General features: G+C 44.4%; 1 protein-coding gene across 1 annotated transcript in view; it reads right to left on the bottom strand.

The window, feature by feature from the left end:
• The window catches only part of Ppfibp2 (PPFIA binding protein 2), a 145,448-nt gene that overhangs the window by 100,372 nt on the left and 23,927 nt on the right, over window positions 1–21,149 (bottom strand). The window contains exon 2 of the mRNA NM_001100582.1: window positions 3,843–3,942. Coding sequence (NP_001094052.1) covers window positions 3,843–3,906 — 64 coding nt within the window. The 5' untranslated portion in view covers window positions 3,907–3,942. The remainder of the gene's footprint in view (window positions 1–3,842; window positions 3,943–21,149) is intronic.

Below are 21,149 nucleotides of genomic sequence, written 5' to 3'. Positions count from 1 at the left end.
CACTCTGAAGGCTGCGCCAAGAGGATCTCTGAGTTCCAAGTCAGCCTGGTCTCCAGAATGCATTCCAGGACAGCCAGGGCTACAAAGAGAAACCCTGTCCTGAAAAACAGTGAATACATGCCTGCATACAGACATACATAAATGCATCAATAAAATACACACACACACACACACACACACACACACACACACACACTCACTCATCCAAACGTCCAAGTAGACAAAATAAGAGTGAGAATCAGTATGATGGCAGAGAGAAGACACAAACAGAACCAGTATCTTACTTCTACCCAAAGAAAGGATAACTTAGCCACAGAAGCAAATAAAATATGGACATGACAGATGTTTACTAAATAGCTATCGTGTGTTGCAGACTGATGGAAAGATGCGGTGGTACAGCCTTTGTCCTCTTAGAACTGACATTGTTTCAATAAAAGAGCAATATGAATGTAACAGGCAATGATACATGTGCTATAAAGGAATATAAATAAGGCAGGTGAGAAGGCTCCATTCAGTGTGCTTGCTTCCTCCTGCTTCCTGATTTCCCATACAGGCATCCCTAAAACAACAGAGCCTCTGAAACAGTCCTCGCTGACACTGACAGATTGTTTAACTGGATCCTCAAAAGGCCTTGTCTCACCTCAGTATTCCAGGTGAGAATCTGGGACAAGGATGGAGGGAAGTGGCTTAGGTATAGCCTGTACAGAACATAGGAAACTCGGTTCCTCACTTTCCGGGACATGCTATTCCACAGCCCTCCATCCTTGAAGGGTGTATCTGGACAGGCTTTCTTGGTTTCTGTCTGGAACCGCTGTGAGAGTTTTATAGGAAGAAAACCTTAAGCTCTTCTTGGCAGGTGGGTAGGGAGGAGGAACTGTATGCAGACTACTTGATTTGGATCCTAGATCAGTTTCCTTATATTTCAATGGAACTAAGAACAGCTTCTATGTAAGGAGGGTGATGGTACCCACGCAAAGTGTTTACAGCAGTTTTGGCATTACAATAAGTGCTATAAAATAAATGCTAACTCTGTTTGTCAAGACCAGGGACTTACTAAACTGCCCAAGCTGGTCTGAAACTTGTATTGATACTCCTGCCTCAGCTTTTCAAATGCTGAGATTAAAGGTTATCTGGTTAAAATGTAAGTTCCTGGTAAATTAAAGAGGGACAGAAAATCTTTGCCATGCTGAGTCTGATTCTCCCAATCCAGAGTCAGCTTCTCACAAAAACATCCTGTTCCACTCATCTGAGCTTTGTGGTGTCTGATATATAAGGTGTGTGTGTTCATCCCTGGACTCATCCAGACTCTATAAGACTGGCATATAGTCCTGATTGGTTTCTGCATTTTTGGTTGCCCCCTTAAAGACTGTCTCACCCACAGAGTGTCAGAGTAAGTTGGAGAATGTGACTGAAGTCACATTCCTCCTTGCATACCAATGGCTGAAGTTCTCCCCCTACCAGCCAATGTTATGATATGATTTGTCTACTCTGCATCTGGGGCCTTGTCCCTTTTCCTTCCCTGGCTCATCAGTTTTTAGTTATGTACACTGGTTCTCTCTAGCCCCTGGCATGTTCTGTCTCCTGTCCCAGAAAGCTGATCTCCAGATCACCTCAGATTTCCAATGAAAGGTCTCCAGATCAAAAAGCCTCCTCTAGCTTTCCTTGTTCAGGATTCTCATATCATCCAGTCCTGGTGACCTGCTTATCTTTCTTTTTTGAGTGTGTGTGTGTGTGTGTGTGTGTGTGTGTGTGTGTGTGTGTGTATGTGTATGTGTGTGTGTGTGTTTATGTATGCACTTGTATGTGTGTGTATGTATATATGTATGTGTTGTCAAGTCTGTGTGTTTGTGTAAAAGTGTGTATGTGTGTATATATGTATATATGTATTTCTGTGTATTTATGTCATTGTCTGTGTACACAAGTATGTGTGTATGTGTGTGTTTCCAGAGAACAATCTTTGTCACTGTTCCTTTGATGCTGTTTCCCTGATGTTTTGGCCTGGAAGTCACTGATTAGACTAGAATGACTGCTACTAGGCCCTAGGGATCCTCCTATCTCTGCTTCTCCAATGCTGGAGTTAATAAACAAGAACCACCATGCTTGGCTATTTTACCATGGTTCTGGGATTGTCTGCACAAGGCTACCTCCTTTAGGAAACAGCCTAGACATACCATCAAGGTATCAGTTCTTGTTCTTTTGAGCAAGGATGGAGATTAATGCAGGGCCTTATAATGCTCGACAAGTGCTCCGCTCTTTAGCTACAGCTCTGATGATTCATCAGAATTCCAACCACAATCCCGACAAGTTTTCTTCTGTGTTTGGCAAACTTATTTTGAAGGGGAGATCGACAGGAGGTTGGGGAAGGAGCCAGAGCTCAACACTCAAGCTGGCCAACAAACACAGTGGTAATAAACCAAGTTCCAAACTGAGACAAGATCTGACTTTCAGGCTTACTATAGAGCTACAGTAATTAACATGCTATAACACTGGTAAAAGAACCAAACCGAAACCTCAAAAATAGACCTACATAATAATTGCAGTCAAGAATTTTGGACGAAGAAACAGAAGCAACACAATGGAGAAATAGTAATCATCTCATTCATCCTCCATGAATCCTGTCAGGGAATCAGTTCTCAGGCCAGGGCTCAAATGGACTGACCTGTCAGCCTCAGTCCAACCCTGTGGCTTTTCTCTCAGTACAGGTGAGAACTTCTAGATCAGGCTTTTTAAGTTCAGTGCTAGGAAACCCACTCTCATGATGGTGTCTTCTCAGTAAGTTATCATAGAACCTAACTTAGAATGAGACATCCCAAACTGTGGAGACTTGGGAAAACGGGGCATTGCTCATCGCCTCTCAAGAACACCTCTGCTGATGGAGAAACCGAGAGCCTGCAAGATGACAGCTCGGGCGAGTTCCAGTGGAGCCTGTAACATGAGGAAGCTCAGGATACAGCCTCCCTCCCCCTAGGCTCCAACTCCCAGGGCCCTCAGTGACTCAGATGTATTTCTGCAATAGGAAGAAGCAAGTGGCAGGAAAGAAGAGGTACCAGATGCAGTGAGCACTTCCCACAGCCAAGCGCCACTCAACCTTGCATCTTGTTTCTTCATCTCTTCCGGTGATTATCTAGCTCACACAGTGGGGAGCAGAGGGCTGAGGCAGCATACTCTGTCTGTAGAGAGGAGCACTGGAATGTGTCTGGTAAGGACAGAAAGAAAACCTGGGGCCCTCTTGTAAGACTTGAAATAACAGCCTTGTTACAAGACTAGCTTCCTCATCAATCAGTCAATCAGCCAGATAGCACACTGGTAGTCTTCCTCAAGTGTCCACAATTATATTGTAGCCTTTCTAAAGAAAGTCCCCACTGACTAATGCAAGTATTAAAAGCAAACACTTGGGGTGAATTTTAAAAATGATAGGAAAAGAATGCTGTAATCATGGTGTGAGCCAAAACTGCCTGCCGTCTCCTCAACACAGTGGATGACAGCTAGGGAAATGAGCAGACGCTGATTAGGGAAGAGTCGGCTCAATTTCAAGCTTCAGTTCCACAGTAATAAGCCATGATGCGCTCTGAAAATTTTACAACAGAATCAATCTCATTGCACCCAAACTGCCACAAAGCCAGGATCCAAACTCTCTAGAGCTCGACTCAGGCACTGGTATGCCCACCTGGGTCAAATTATCATTCCAGAGAAGAGAGTTCCATAAGCAAGAGAGAAGGGGGCATGTATGTTAAACTACTTCAATGTTAGTCTAACAGAGGGCTTTCTCTATGCCAACAAAAGAAAATGGGTTTGGAGACGTGGGGGAGGGATAGGACATTAGTCCTAGGGACTCAGCTCACCTGCAATGATCCCATCCATCTGCTCCAAGGCAGCTTCCAGCATATGACTCGCGTCAGAAGTCATGGCGCCTTTTATCTGCTTAGTCTCCTCCTGCTGCTACTGAAAATTCAAATATAGAACAAAGGAGAAATTGCAGAAGTTAGGTGTTATACATACAAGACCACGAAAGTGCTTTAGATCCCCCAATATATATTTCCCAGTGTTTAAAAAAAAAAAGTAGTTTTTCTGAGGTATAATTGATAAACGAAGAACTGAGTACATTTCACGTGTTCTGTCTGCTGAGTCTGGACACACACAAAGACCTCCCGACACCATGACTACAACAATGGTAGTCGGTATAGCGACTTTAAAGATCTGGTCATTTGGGGCTGTGGATTTAGCTCAGTGGTAGAGCGCTTGCCTAGGAAGCGCAAGGCCCTGGGTTCGGTCCCCAGCTCCGAAAAAAAGAACCAAAAAAAAAAAAAAAAAAAAGATCCGGTCATTTGTTTTGGTGCTAAGTGCAGTGAATGAGATAGCTACTTTTCCCACAGATGCTTAAGCTGGAACACTATTTCACTGCACATACAACATACCTTCATTAGGCGTCCAGGCCAGGGCCAGCGAGATAGCTCAGCACAGCCTGCTCTTCCACAGGACCTGGGTTTGGTTCCCAGCACCAACATGGCAGCTTACAACTATCTGTAACTCCTCTGCAGGCACAGCATGCATGGAGCGCACAGACATACGTGCAAGCAAAACACCGATACACATAAAATAAAAATAAATAAAGTCTTTGTTGTTTGCTTTTAATTCCAGGCCAGGGCCAGCAAGTTAGCTTAGCAGGGAAAGAGATTGCTACACAAACCCAATAACCTTAGTTCAATCCCCAGGACCATGTAGAGGTGGAAGGAGAGAATGGAGCCAAAAGTTTTCCTCTGACCTCCACACATATGCTGTGGCATACATACAAAATAATAATGGTAATGGGGGTGGGGAAGGAGAAAAATCCTAGAGGTATTTAGTTTCCATTTTCTCCATAGCCTCACCCTCCTGGTAAGAGTACTCTTTCGCCATGAATCTTAAGCATTCAAGTTTGTTATAACAAAGAGCTACCAGTTTACCCAGAACCTCCTATGGCAGCAAGAGTTGTTACAGCTCTCTGTGCTGACAGTCACAGCCCCAGAAGCTCTAACAACCACTGGGGAAGGCCCTACTGTTTTGTACCATATGTGCCTCTTACCTACATACAGTCTTCCCTTGGATGTGTGTGGTCCTGAATGAAATGCTGTCACTGTTGCTTTCCTTTCTTTACCCTACCCAGGAATGTCACGTTTACAAAGACAGAGAGAATGCTGTCCCAAAACACTGACACTATCTTACCTGCTTATCAAACAGCAATCTAGGCTAAATCCCAGGCTCTCCAATTCAAGAATATCTGCTAGGCTGTACAGTCCAGCCACTTCAAATGTTCAATCTCTTTTCTCAGGGCCCATGACTAAGGATGACAGACTTGCCTTATTCTCATCCTCCCCATCCATGACAACTACTACTATCTCTGGATAATTCTGCCTCTTAGAAAGGCACTAAGGCTAAGCTGCCTTCTTGTTGCCTCCTCTCATGTGTCCTGCTTCTCACCTCCCTGGATCTTACAGGTAAGAGGAGGTCTTACAACAGCATTTGTCATCCTAAGAAGATACTGAGCTCATGTCTGTAAGCTGGGAGCAGAGTCATTGTTTGTTTGCTCATTCAGCAAAGCCTACGCATATACCTAATGTGCATCAGTACTTGAAATGACCCAGGCATGGTTCCCACGCCAGAGCATGAAACAGATGGCTCTGAAGGGCTCTGCTTGCTCCCGCTGGGATGTGAAACCCCTGGAGGAAATTAGGCACTACACAGGAGACAGAAGAGTTAAGGAATTTAAGACCACAAAGAACTAGGCTTTGTCCAAGCCCCAGATGTACCATTTACTATTTATTTACTATGTGATCACTGAGACTTAAGAGTTTCCTCAACTGCAAACTGAGGACAAGAGCATCTAACCCACATGACTGGGGTCAGGACGAGAAGGTGAGTGAAGTCACACTGAGTACTCCTTACATACAGTAAGGTCTGGTTTTGCTGTTTTTCCTTTAAAGTCGGGAAATATCTCTAGACATATCTTTGCCAGACCAGTTCACAGGACAAGATCTGAAGCTAAACTGCTGGGAGCCATGGAGGAAGAAGCCAGCTACACTCAGAGGCTGGTTTCCTTGCAGGAGAAGATGACAAAGTAAGAAGGTCATTCTCCACATGAAGGAAAAAAACGATATTCCATGACACCAAGGGCCAAGGAAGGCTCAGGAGCAAGGGCATTTAGCTAGGGGCTAGGGAGGGGGATCTGTCTTGAGTCAAGAACCACTGCACAGCAAGAAGTCACTCACAGCAGGGAGCACGGGACCTAACTAGTACTTCAAGGTCCTAGTAGGGGCCACAGACTCTGTAATAAGGGCCATAATCCCCATGAAACAGGAAAGTGGTCTAGGCTGTCCCCAGAATGTGATATCACTGAAGTCTAAGACAGAAGCAAGCTTGGGTCAGGATAGACAGGTAGTAGGGAAAGAGGAGGTAGCAGAAGCAGGCCTTGTTCAGCCACAGGGAACCTCAAGTTTGAAATCCTTCCCTCTAGGCTCGAGACCCCATATGAACAACAATGCCACCAACCAGAGCTTCCAGGGACTAAGCCACTACCCAAAGACTATACATGGACTGACCCTGGGTTCCAACCTCATAGGTAGCAAATGATTAGCCTAGTAAGGGCACAAGTGGAAGGGGAAGCCCTTGGTCCTGCCAAGACTGAACCCCCAGTGAACGTGATTGTTGGGGGGAGGGTGGTAATGGGGGGAGGATGAGGAGGGGAAGCCCATCTAGAAAGGGAGGGGTAGGGGTTAGGGGAACATTTGCCCGGAAACCGGGAAGGGTAATAACAATCGAAATGTAAATACTCACATTAATAAAAAAAAGAAAGAAAGAAAGAAAAGAAATCCTTCCCTCTAAAACCATCCCACTGCTCCTAAACAGAAAAATAATTGTATTCTTTCCCATGGCCTTTGGTAACAAGCCTGCCAGGTCAGTCAGGTTTGGGGGCAACCAGCCCCCCCAAACACTCTCAGACCATGTCCTCCTCTGTGAGTTCCACCTGTCAACCTCTAAACTGCTAAGTTTGCTCCATAGCTTTACTCTCAATCTTAGGTCTCAGCTTCAAAGAACCTTCCCAGAGGGGCCTTCTCTGGTCATTGTAAAGTATGTGTGCGTGTGTGTGTGTGTGTGTGTGTGTGTGTGTGTGTGTGTGTGTGTATGAGTGTGATGTATATATGTAAAGTACAGATACAATTCCTAAGGATTTTACTTTATCTATGTGTTCACTTCCTATCCTGCCACTTTTCCAATGAAACAAGGGACTCTGTTAACCCTTAATACCCCTGCTATCTCTGTGCCTTGCAGGGTCCTCATTTACGTGACCCTTATTTGTAAAGAAATACTTGTGGAAAAATAGTGAATCCAGGTAGCCATCATCCCCTGAACTTGCCTTCATCCCCTGAACTCTGCCATACTTGGCACTGGGGAGGTATTGATAACCGCTCCCATGGGCCACATAGTCCATTGGAAGAGGCAAAACTATGAGCGAATACTTATGGCATACTGTGAGGTGCACAGATAGAGGTGGGTAGGCAGCATCACTACGGCTTGACAGATGAATGGGAGCTTTCTCGGAAGGTAAGGAGGAGAATGTTCCTCCAGGCAGAGGGGGCGGTGCATGAGGCAGGGAGGCATGTAAGGACAGGACACCTGTTGGCTAAGGACAAAATAGTCAAAGCCTTCCACAGACTCCCATAAGTGGGGTCTGGGCAATTTAATAAGGAGCCTGGCAATCACTACTTCATGGCTCTGGATACCAGCATATAACAAAACAAACGATCGTAGATGGAAATGGAGTGTAGACTTCTAAGGAAAGAGTTCATATATCAGAAGGAAGACAGGCTCCACAGAGTTGAAGTTGGCCAAGGCTGAGACCTCTGACCAGGGTGTAAACTGATGGGGTCAGCTTGCTGTGAGGCAACTCCCAAGAGCTCATTACATATACCCCACAACAGAGAAGCTTTAGAAGACCAACCTAGAATGTATGCCCAGTGATGAGCTGGTAGTTGGCAAGTAGCAAGCGGGTGGACCCTGCCTGGACACCCACAGAAGGAGCATGAGTCAAAGGTGTATCCTCGACATAGCCCAGGAGCTGCAGCAGTGAGACGGGGAAGCTCTGGGCAGAGCTGATGAGCTCACTTCTAGACCTGCTGGATTGGAGGACACGTGAGTAATGATGGGTTCCTGCCAGCTGTCACAGGGCCACTGTGAGACATCATGGTGTCAGGTGTATAAGAGTCAATATGCCACAGAAGCCTCCTCCCCACTGTGTGAACACAGGGAATCTTACTAAATCAGGCTAGCCATTTCCTTTCTGACTGTTAACAGCCATTCCCCAGCCCCCCCTCCTAAGATAAAGATCATGTTAGCAAAGAATACAAAACAGGGCAACTTCGCCTCAAGAATCTCGGGGCGGGGGGGGGAGGAAAGCTACTTCTCTTGTACTTGTGATATTAAATGTATATGGTTTTCCTATGCAAAATTTTTAATTTTCTATGAACTGCAAGGGGTTCTGTTTCAACTTAATCTTAATATTACAGACCAGGAGGTCGTCTCAGAATACAAGTTGAAGGCTCAGTCCCACAATCTGTCCCCACCCCAGATGCTTGTGAAAAGTTCAGGCCTTTGGGCTGACTAGCTACAAAACAAGGAGTCCACCACCCTTTCCCTATGTTTGATAATGTGCTAGATTGGCTCACAAAACTTAATATTGCACAAAGGGTTAAGTGTGGGGTTAAGTATTCTCACCCTTGGGGCTGGAGAGATGGCTCAATAGTTAAGAGCACTTACTGCCCTTTCAGAAACATGGGTTTAGTAACTCCAGTTCCAGGCTATCCAATGCCTCTTCTGTGCTTGGCAGGCTACTGAATACATATGCACTCAGACACACACACATATGCATAAAAAATATACCATCTATACACATACATTTAAAGTTATTTTAACCCTTCAGTCTCTCCTAGTTGGTTCCTTGGTCTCTAGCCTTCCTTCTCTGGGAGTCACACCATGAGCATAAATTTAAATATGACTGGAAAAGATTTATTATAAATAACAAAAGCTAGTCTATACATTCCTCTAGCCTTAGCAATACATCTAAGAGTCATCCTCAAGAGTTTTGGGAGCATTGTTCTAGGAACAAGGGAAAATGATCACATACATCATTCATCAGACAGCATCAGAGGCAAGTGTGTTACCTCACAACAGGCAATGAGAAGCCCTGTGTCTTCCTTGTCTGCTCTGTTCCTCCCCCAAAGGGCGGTGCTGTGTGACAAAACTTTTCCTGGGGAGGTGTAACACATACACATGCACGCATGCACACACATCTACTCATGCTAGATAGGGAACCCATGACAGAATAAAATGCAGATATCGCCAAAGTTCAACCTGGTGCATCAATGAGTTTTACTGTGGTTACTTACAGGAGTATGGGTGAGGGGTTACTTCAGGAGCAGAAATGACTCAAAGGCAGTTACATCACCAAGGCCCATCCCAGCATGGGCAGCAGTTCACAAAAGCTGGGAAACTGGAGCACACTGCAGAACTTGCAGGCAGAACAACAGATTGGAGAGTATCCTTTCTAAGTGACTCTGGTATAAACCTCTGCCAGGCAGCTTGACTTGTTTCTGCTTCTAAGTAGCTGATCTGGTTTCAGTCTTCTTTATAGCTCAACTTGTCTCAGAGTCTTCCTTGCAGCTAGGCTCTGCTTACTCTGGCAGGCAAGAACCTGGTGAATCTGATCAATTTCAGGAACTTCCTGAAGCTGTTTTGAGTTGTTTGCCTTCCTGCTTAAGGAGGTTCTTGCAGGATGGAATGTTTTTAATCTCAGAGGAAACTGTTACATAACACTCCATCCTTTCCTTTAGCTCTTATATTCCTTTTGATTCCTCTTCCACAATAGTCCCTAAGCCTTGGAGGAGGGCCATCTATGGCTAAGAAATAGGCCATCATGTCCCAGTAGCAACCACTGTTCTCAGCTTTACCAGTAGTTACGAGCTGAGCCTAATAGCAACAGTGGCAGGCAACATCACATCCATCTAGAAAAGCCATATAAATTGTTTTCCTAATCTGACCTATAACCTCCCACCTGCAGGTTTTGTTTTAGCTTACAGTACTAGGCTTGAACTCCCTCTTGTGGAAAAGACCTTAAATCCAACTGGAAGGAGTTGGTTGTTATAACAGCCAAGCCACTACTGCATAAACAGGCACATCCTGGCTAACATGTTGGTGTTTTAACACTCAGGGTCCTTGGGCAAGCAGGAATGTTGGTGACAGCTCTCTACCAGCAGCCTGCAAAGCCTCCTCTAACAATGCAAAAGCCAGCCAGAAGGGTGTAAGTTTCCAGTTCATGCCCAGCTTAATTTCTCCATGTAGTCAAAGCATGCACATGTGGTGTCTTCAGCAATTGGATCTTACTGTTTTGTTCTGACAAACCACCACCAACAGCAGTATTAGCTTTTATGATTTGTGGGGCCTCAGGGGCTTTCCTGACCAACAACCCATAGGAAAGTAGCCTACAATCGAGCACTGGGGTTTTGATTCAGGAATCCTATGGCCTCTGGGAGTGTCCTTTTCCACCCATGTACGGTGCCTTTTGGATTTTAACTCTTTAGCCATTGTTTTTAAAACCCATTTTTCCTTTTAATTAACCCAGCCCAGGTAGGATGTAAGAAAGGTGGAAGGACTTTGGTTGTCTCTTCAAGGGCTTTCCAAATCTTCAAGGCTAGTATATCTATATAACAAAACTTTTTCCAGAAGATGGGCAGGGCAAGGTAACTTCTGAACCACACCTAACAAAGATGACCTTGCTGAAAGTCTGCTGTTACCTGTTCTCAGCAAGTGTTAGGTGATCCCAGAGGTTCACAAGCATAAGCAAGGTCTAACACAGTACAAAAAAGTTCCATCCATTTGTATCAGCTGATCCTCCGTAGATCAAGGGTGAGCACAAAGCATGGACAGGATGTGCTAACTTTTAGCTCCTGTAATCCTCAGCCATTCTCTGAGCCATTGTGTTTTCATATCCTGGAGCTTTTCCATGAAGCCTCCCTACAGTTCTCTATACCCAATAAACTCAGTGGGCCTGACTTAATTAGCTCCAATCTACCACCCAGGGTCAAAGGGACCCATGGTCTTATTCTCCCTGCTGTACCTGCTGGCACCTTGAGTTGGCACTAAAGCAATTACCTCCCCATTTGCCACACCTAGCTGTTAAGGAAGTTGCCAAGTAGACAAACCATCTCACTTCTACCATAACCTTCCTTGGAGGGCAATGTACCCTCCTTAGTCTGGGGTATAATAACCCACCCCTGGGTTAGGCTAATCTGCTTCACTTGTATTGTTCTATGGGTATGTGTTCTGGTAACTGTTCCCCAGGCTTTAAAGCCTTCAAGAAGCTCCTTAGCACACAGTTTTGCTTTCTATCCATTTTCCCCCTTAGGAACTCCAGCTAGATTTTGCCATAATTTGTCTTTGAAGAACCCAAACAGACCTCTTTCCCTATTTTACCTTTTGCTTATCTCCTCTAGATTATTCTTTTACATCATGGACAGTCTTTATATGCTGGTCTAAGTCACTGAGGCCTGCCAAAGCCTTTCCTACTTTGTAAGATCTTGTCCCACCAAAGAGCTCACCAAAGCCACTAGAACTCCATACCAGCCTCAAGGCTCCTTTAACTCTGTAAACATAGTTCTATCTGACAGACTAAATTTGAACTGGGTTCAAACACAGCTTCTCTTATTCCTAGTTCCCTCAATAGCATCTGCCCTTTCATGGTCCTCAGTTCCTAACACTTATGGGGACCTGAGATGGTGATAACCAAGTGGTCCTAACAGCTTTGATAAGCCAGTCCAACCGGGGATGATTTCCCTCATACACTCTCAGGTTATGTATGCAGCCTTTGCCTTAAGGAGGATGATAATTACATGACTCGGTTTTTCTGCCTCCACAGCAGTTGACTGATCCCATCCACTCCCATGTTCCACAGTCTCAATGGCAGACTCTTCCATTGCTTGTTTAAAAATTTCCCCAGATTCCAGCAGTTCCAAGTGCTGAGTATTTCCGGATCACCCTGGTTTGTATCTGACCATTGTTAAGGCCTCCATTTTTACGTTGGATTACAGAATTCCCCTCTTTTCCTGCTAAAGGCCAGACTCCCGGAGTATCTTCTATTTCTTTTACCATGGTCTCTTCTTCCTCACTCTCTCAATCTTTCCATGGGTTTCAAGTTGTTGGACCCCAGGAAGGACTTTTGAGCATGGATCTAACTTCTACTCTTTTCCTTTCAGTCCTCAAGCCTTAAGAAGTGGCAAGTCAACCCCATCTTGCCTTCTAGTTTATGCAATTTACTTGCCAAATCATAGACTAACGCAGAAGATGCTAGCTCATCTCCCTTTCTTTTTGAAATTGTTCCTTTATACAAACAACTTCCTGATGTTTGCCTTCCATCTCGGCCTCAGATACCTTATTAACTACAAACCACAGAGACCCAGTAACCTCTGCCTCTGCTTGCCAACACTCTTGACCCCTACGCACTAACCTCGAGGACTAAAAGATTTCCTCTAACCTCTAGCTATTTTCAGGGCACCTCATATTCATATGGAAGACCCCACTCATCAAATAGGCCAACCCGAACTACATAAATGAAGACTGCCATCCTTGGGGTCCCTCCCAGACACTCCTAATCCTGACGACTCAGCCTTAGTTGCATGCCTCACTGCCATAAGCAGGAACCATGCAACTGCTGTCACAGCACACTGTCACACTAACACACAACATACAGGAAAGGACAGCTCCATAGATGTTCCCCCACTCAGGCTGCTCAGACTCAGTTGCAGGCTGTTTCCCATAACCAGAACTGTGCACTCACTCCTCCCCAACTCATCTTTGGTTCTGTTGGGACCCTGTCCAGCTGCTAATTACATTGTGTGACAAAACTTTTCCTGTGGAGATAACACACACACACACACACACACACACACACACACACAATCTACTTACCCCTGATTTATCAACTCACAAGAAACCAAACTATAGATACCACCAAAGTCCAACTTGATGAGACAATAACTTTCATTGGAGTTATTTCAGAAGCAGAAATGGCTTAGAGGACAGTTGCATCACCAAGGCCCATCCCAGCACTGGCAACAAGTCACAAAAGCTGGGGAACCTGGAGCACAGTGCTCAGCCTGCAGGCAGCTCAATAGCTCAGAGTGTTCTTTCCAAAGGACTCTGGTATAAACCTCCTCCAGGCAGTTCAGCTAATTTCTGCATCTTCTAGGCAATTGGTCAGGTCTCTGAGTTTTCTTTATAGCTTTTCTCCTCTCTGAGTCTTCTTGACATCTCAGCTAGTCTGAGAGTCTTATTGGCAGCTAGGTTTCCCTGAGGGTCTTCTTTGCAGTTTGGCTCTACTTTCCAGGAGGGCCCTAGAAAATCTGGTCAGTTTCAGGGACTTCCTGAAGCTATTGAGTTATTTATCTTCCTAACTTCAGGAGCTTCCTGCAGGATGGAATGTTTAAGACTAGGAAGAAACTATTAGAAAACAAAAGGTAACATTTCCCTCAACAGTGAGGTTCTCTGGAGATGTGTAGATACTGTATAAAAAGCTCCAGAAGTAATGTGCTGAGGGGTATCTGAGAGAATGAGAGAGAAGACATAAGGCAGTGCTTCCAAATGAGACATCAACTGACAGAGACCAGGAAAGGCCAGAATGCAAGGCCAAAGAGGAAGTTGAGTAGCCTGTAAGCAGATAGTAAGAAATGGAACAAGTAACTTTCCCTAACAATGGGGAAGATATTTGTTTGTTTGTTTTTTATAATTTGGTAGAGTGGCTTACTCATTCTAAAACAGCAACATACTGGATATAACAGACATTGGGAATCAATAAAGGATGTGGTATGGGGACTCTAGCTAAGGAAGGAGAAACAGAACAGAAGGGCACTGCTCCCAACATACCCAAAACAGTGGCCTTAGTTATAATGGGCACAGTTAAATCATATCATCTCAAACTTAACGTGCCCCCCCACCCAACTTGGCCCAGATGAGTAGCATGTATCTAACACTAAGAAATAGGTGTATCCTTGATCACAAAGATAAGGCAGGGTGTTCTCTTCAAGAAAGGGCATGGTCCAAGCATCATTTGCCTTTCCCTGCACTCATAGGTCTTTATGAATGACATCTCTGTGAGGATGGCTAAGCCTGCAGGTCCTGCTAAGACAAGACCAGATGAGAAGAAAATGACTCTAGTACCTGTGAAAACAGCCAATGAGGAAAGAACAGTTATGTTCTGGAAAAACAACATGTGATGAGGACAACATGATCTCCCTGGATAGCCTTGAGACTGAACAGGGTACAAAACAAAATGGGAAATGGGCTAGAGTTCCCTGGAACTCTGCTCTTCCAGCCTGGGTAACAGTTGAACCCAGCATCCATTCAGGGGAGGCAAGATCTACACAAGTCCTTACCTAAGGGCCATACAACTTCCATGATGCATTGCTTCATCGTATACACAGTCTCTCCTCACATTGCCAATAAATGATAAAGGAGTTCTATTATATCACAAGAAATTGAAATCTTCCTGTAATACACAGGCCTCCCATAAACCATGCTGTTTGTAAATGGCTATTTTAAGAAATGCATTCTGCTCTCTCTGAGCTTGGGAGACAGCATCTATAAAGGCTAAAAGAGATATCTCTTTGGGAAAGGAAGAAGGAGCTGTTCAAGTGTGGATGAGGAAAAGAAGGAGATGGAAGGAAATCCCTGCCAGCACCTAAATCCTCAACCATATTGTAAAGACCTGCAAACAGGCTGTGCAGCTAGCTACACACGTCAGTTAACACCTAAAACCTGAGGCGGGCAAGATGGTAAAGTGCTTGCTGCACAAGGATGAGGACCTGAGTCCTGATCCTCAGTGCCTACCAGAAAAGAAAACCTGGGTTCAGCAATTCAGGCTTGTAATCCCAGAGATGGATGAGGAAAACAATAGGACCCAGGGGGCTCACTAGCCAGTCTAGCCAATCAGTGAACTCCAAGTGAGAGCCTCTCTAAAATTAGTGGAAGACAGGTTGTAGCAGTAAACACTCTTTCTTCTCTTTTTTTCAGAGCTGGGGACCGAACCCAGGGCCTTGCGCTTGCTAGGCAAGCACTCTACCACTGAGCTAAATCCCCAACCCCGAAGTAAACACTTTTTAATTTCAGCCATCAGGAGGCAGAGGAAGATGGATCTCATAAGTTCAAGGCCAGCCTGGTCTACATAGTATGTCCCAGTTCAGTCAATGCTACAGTGAGTGGCTCTACTTAAAATTAATATATATTTAATTTATATATGCAATATATAAGTTAATAGACTTACATATTTTATATATATATATATATATATATATATATATATATATATATATATATAGAATTTAAGTAGAAAGTGACTACTTAAATATCTCTGGTTTCAAGGTGCATTCACAGGTATATAGGTACCTCGCACACATGCACACATGCGTGTGTGCACATGCACACACACACACACACACACACACACACACACACACAAGACAGAGAAATAGAAAGAGAAAGACACTGAGAGAAACCTGGGCTCTGCTGAATTGTGGCTGTGGGTCATTATACAACTTATTTAACTTCTCCAAGGCTCCACTGTGTCGTCTTCAAATCCATATAAAATGGCTCTTACTGTTAAGGGCAGAGTAAACAAAGCAGACCTCGAGTAAATACAGGCAACTGAACCCAAACATCTCATCTAGCTGCCCACTAAAACAACACAAGAGTTTACTCTGGAAAACATAATCCACGAGGGCTCAGAATGTAATAGGACTCACAGAGGAAATGCCAGAGTACCAGCTACGTACCAAGCATGGAAAAAGACAGCCCGAAGCTCTGGGAGAGATTTCCGCAGTAACATGAAGCTGAGAACACCAGAGGCATCTGAACACTGTAGGAGGTTTATATAACTGGAGACGAATTTACTTAATTCAATGATAAGAAATGTATAGAAACAAGCAAATAACAAAGAAACGCCACAGAAACAAAAGAAGTCAGAGAAACCACAGTCCCTGTGCTGAAACCCTCATGCTGGTCTCCCTATCCCCAAGACTGCACTGGTGACATGCGCGGGTGGGGGTCACACGGTAGAGCAGGAAGTACAGTAGAATATCCTGCTTGGGGTTTCTATAGAACCCATAAATCACAAGAAAATGATAAACAAGTAAATAAATGAGAGAGGTAACGAAACATGCTATGTTTTAGAGTTTTAGACATGAAAATGAAAAATATTACAAGACTTTCAGTGCCTATTGTGACTATACGGTCTATTGTGACTATATGGTCTATTGTGACTATATGGTAGTGATACAAATTTTAACAATTAGGAGGTTGGGAAGATGACTCAGTCAGAAAGTGGTTGTCATACAAATATGAGACACCTGAGTTCCGATTCCTCAAACCCATGTGAAGAAAGAAACCGAGTGGTGCATGCCTGTAACCACAGCACTGGGGTGACAGAGATAGGAAGACCCCTGGGACTGACTCTCTATCCAGCCAGCTTAGCCTAATGAATGAGCTCCAGACCAATGAGAGATCTTATATCAACTTAAGATGGATGGAACCTGAGGTAACAACACCCAAGACTGTCATCTGGCCTCCACATATACACGTATACACAGACACAGACAGACAGACAGACAGACAGACAGACAGACACACACACACACACACACACACACATTTAAAACAACTGGGGCTTAAATACCACCTAATAGTTGCCCTGGGTTTGAGCTTCAGAACTGAAAATAAAAATTTGGCAGGGCATAGCAGTGACCACCTTTAATCTTTGCACATGAGAAGCAGAGGCAAGTGGATTTCTGAGTTGAAGACCATTCTGATCTACATAAAGAGTTGAAGGACAGTCAAAGCCACATAATGAGACCTGTTTCAAAAAAAAAAAAAAAAACTAAAGTAAAAAACACAGAGAAAGCTATGTGGTATGGCTGGCACAGGACCAAAGCTTAATTGATGTGAGCCGCAATTCTTCTTTATACTTTCTCTTCCTTTGTGGGGCAGGAACTTGTTAGCTCATGGATCAGGATTTATCCAACTTGATCTCATTTAATCCTCACAAGGCAGTTATAAACTCTCCCCCATCTATTAGATGAGAAAACAAACAAGGTGACCTACCTAAGAATTCACATTCTTCCTTCCCATTCCTGAGACAGGAACCCATCAAGGGGTTCTGATCACACTGTGACAAGATAGGACTTAGTGAAAGGTTTACTAGAGGGCTTGCTCAGAAAATACAGAGGGAAACCACTGTAAGCACAGGAGAACTAATCAAGAAGAGAAGGTAGTATGGTTAGGAGTGGCTGTAGGAAATACCTTATGTCCTGACCAAAGCCCAGGGTGAAGCCTGTGAAATTTACTGACAGACTGCACTCAGGCCTGAGAGAGAAGCAGGGTTTGACTATGAGGTTCCAACTCCAAGTCCCTGAAAGAACAGGAATAACAAAGTGATACCCAATCGGGATACCTGGATTTCTAGGAAGGTGTGCTAAGAGGCCACCTGGAGCTCTGAGTCTTGGGTTGATGGAGAAGTCTTGAGAGCAGTTTGAGAGTCATCTACAGAGAGATGATATTTAAAGCTATCAAATGAAAGGCTTATGAACTGGCACAGAGGAGGGAAGGAGAGCACCTGGGACACCCCAGAACATTGCAACACAGAGAGAAGATGCAGCCAGGAAGATTCCAGACGAGAAGTAAGGAGAAGCGGGTGTTACCAGAGGCACCTGAGGAGATAGAACAGAATAACCAGGTGTGCCCACGCTACCATGTAAAGCCAAGCAGCATCTTCCCTCCAGACACTGGCCAGTGGTGAGCTCATCTGCTTCTGCAGCCTGGGCTGGCTCTCCATTACCTCACCCAGAGGATTTCAAAAGCTGCCCAACTGCCTCTGGCAGCCCTTACCACTCCCCCTGCACTGAGGACTCACCCACCTTAGGGATCTCAAACTTTGATATTTATCAGGATCTCTTAGACAGCTCACTGAGCTGAGCTTCCCTAGCATAGATAAGGACCTGGACTCTGCTGGGAACTTCCCGGGAGCTCAGCAGCCCACACAAGGTGGAAGGCATGGCTTTTTATGTTTTGGAATCAACCTACTAGGTTGAATGGTTAACTTCCATCAAAACCCTTCGGCCCCATCTCAACTGTTAGTACTGGTGTGATCCTGACCATCTTATATCTCTCCTGCTCTTATGCTCATGACAAGAGCTTTCCTTGTTGACTTTCAACCTTCCTCCCAAGCCAATAGTTTCAGGAAACTGAGCTCTATTCTGCCCACCTAAATGTGATGTATTTCTCCTAACATCTTCCATCCGGCAGGAAAAAGATGATAGCAGTTGTATGCCCAGCCTCTTCCTCTCCATCCCTATTCTGTGTCTGGACTCTGGAGTATCAACTCCTCACCACTCTATAATCAATGGACAAATCTTTACAGATAAAACCAACTCATCTTCAATGTGATAGGTAGTAGGATCCAGTGCTCCACCAGCCGACACCTAACATGAACCCCAACAGATCACAACCTCAGTGTTCCTCACCCCAGTTCAGAGAGACTAGCACTGTTGCCAAGCCAGAAACCTGCAGTCTTCCCTGGGTTTCCCCCTTCTCTCTGTCTGGTGGGCCACCAGATCTGGCAAAGTCTCCTTCCCTGCCCATTCCCAAACTCCCCCCGACCCCCACCATGTTAATACCTCCAGAAACGGCAGTGCCATTTAATTAGCCTTGCAGCCTCAAGCCTATTTTAAAACTCCTTTTGCTCTGTATGAAACAGAAAGTCAAGGCATGGCATTAGAAGTCTTCACTGGAAAAGTAAGGGGTATTCTCACACCCATAGCCCATTTCTCTAGCTGTACTCTAGAGAAAGTGGGTAGACAACATGAAACTTTCAGAAAGTAAAGTCCACAGTCCAAGACGTCAGGCTCCTCTGGCTGTGTGTGAACCCAGGAGGTAAGACTAACCCAGTGTCTTCTTAGCCAAGACCAAAGGAAAGGAGCATTTTTAGGAGAAGGCTAGCAACTGGATTTTACTCATCTCTTGTAATATGTGCTGACACCTTCTCAGATAGAGAAAAAAAAAATCAAAATACTCCAAGAAGTTATTCTCTAAAATCAAACCTGCCCCTTCTGAGTCTCATAAACTCAAAAGCATCCTGAAAACAAGATGTCTCACTCCTGCCACCTGCCAACTAGACTTCTAAGGGTAAGTCCCACTTAAAAGTCTGTACACAATTCTAATCTAATTTTGTGTTTTAATGTGCTTCTGTTTGTGTTTCCTTTAATCCCAACCTTCCCAATACTGCAACTCTTCAATATGACCTCATGATCTGTTGATTCCCAACCACAAAATTATTTCATTGCCACTTTATAACTCTAATTTTACTACTGTTATAAATATTATGGTAAATATCTTATATGCAGGAAATCTGATATGCAACCCTTGTGAAAGTGGGTAATTCAATCCCCAAACCAGTCGTGAACTCCACAGGTTGAGAACTCCTGCTTCAGACACTGTAAATGTAGTCATATATTCGAGATGACAATGCTTACAACTTACTATACAATCTTCCTTCTAAACTATGCCACAACTACATCCCTTTTTCCTTTCACCCTTCTCCCTCTCCTGTCTGTAGGTGGGTTGGGGTTGTAATGTGTGGGTTGGGGAGGTATCTATGCTTGATATATTCACTTGTGTCTGCAGGTAAGGCCACCAACAGGCCGCCAGTGCACACTTCCAACGGCCCAACGATGTTAAATGCTTTCTACTTTCACTCTCCACCTTTTTTTTTTCTTTTTCTTTTTTTTTTCGGAGCTGGGGACTGAACCCAGGGCCTTGCGCTTGCTAGGCAAGCGCTCTACCACTGAGCTAAATCCCCAACCCCTTCCACCTTATTTTTTGAGACATGATCTTTTCCTAAACCTGAAATTTGCCGTTATGAGGGGCTATTCCAGCCAGCCATTAAGCTCTCAAAACTCTGGGATTAAGTCATGAAGAGCCATGCCTAGCTTCAGCATAGTATAGCAGATCTGAACTTGGGTCCTCTTGCTTCCACAGAGAGCGTTCTTACCCACTAAGCCTCTCCCAGCCTCCTTCTTTAGGCATAACAATCTGCTGGATGCTTTCTTGTTCATGCAGTTTGATAGCTCAGGTAACAGCATCTTTTCTTCTAAATTTCCCACAGATAATGCTTCTTAGAACCACAAGCTCCAATCCTTTCTACACTCATGTCTCAGCCAGAGAACACGTCTGAAAATAAGTGTGGCTTTCCACACAATGACACCTTCAGATTACCAGAACACAATTTAAGGAAGGAGGTTGAGGCAGGACAGAAAGACAAAGAAACTAACAAACATGGAAGGGTTAAAAAGCCCTCGCTGGAACTTGTTTGGTCAGAGAGATCAACAAAGCTGATAAAAGACCAAATCCCCTGCAGACACTGTATATATCTTCCTACTAAAGACACCTTAAACAAAGAAGTTAAAAGCAGTAAACTAAGCTCACAAGGGGTCTTCTGTTTAACTGTTAGCATTCCTCTCTCTTCCCTGAAGTTAAACAACACACCCAGTAGAAATCACCTTAAATCTCATAAAAACAAACAAACAAACAAAAAAGTCAACAAACGATCTAAGAGAAATAAGTAAGTCAGATCCTATATTTAGTTTTAAACTTTGCTTAATCTATAAGCCCTACTGTACAGCACATCCCTTAAACTAGATAACTCAGAAAGCCACAGAATCAGGCATAGAACCAGTTTAAAGACAGACAGACAGTGGCGGTTCACCATTATACTATAGTCTCACCACTCACTCGGGAGGCAGAGATCGGTGGATCCCTGGTCTACAAAGAGTTTCCAGGCCTGTTACACAGACAAACCCAGTCTTGGAAAACCAAAAGCTGAATGAATGAACGAACAAACAAAGACACTTTAAAGTATGTGAGAGCAGGACCCATGACTTAGGGGTGCATAGTTTGTTACCCATTTCTCCTGCTCTCTAAACACTCATGTGAAAAACGAAAGCCTGTGCTATATCTCTACTTCAGAAATTCTGCTTCACTCTGGCTCATCCTGTGGCCTAGGCAAGGGTCTGCTTTTCTGT

This window comes from Rattus norvegicus, chromosome 1, assembly GCF_036323735.1.
Source record: "Rattus norvegicus strain BN/NHsdMcwi chromosome 1, GRCr8, whole genome shotgun sequence".
Classification (NCBI taxonomy): Eukaryota; Metazoa; Chordata; class Mammalia; order Rodentia; family Muridae; genus Rattus; species Rattus norvegicus.
This window is presented reverse-complemented; position numbering and strand designations above follow the sequence as displayed.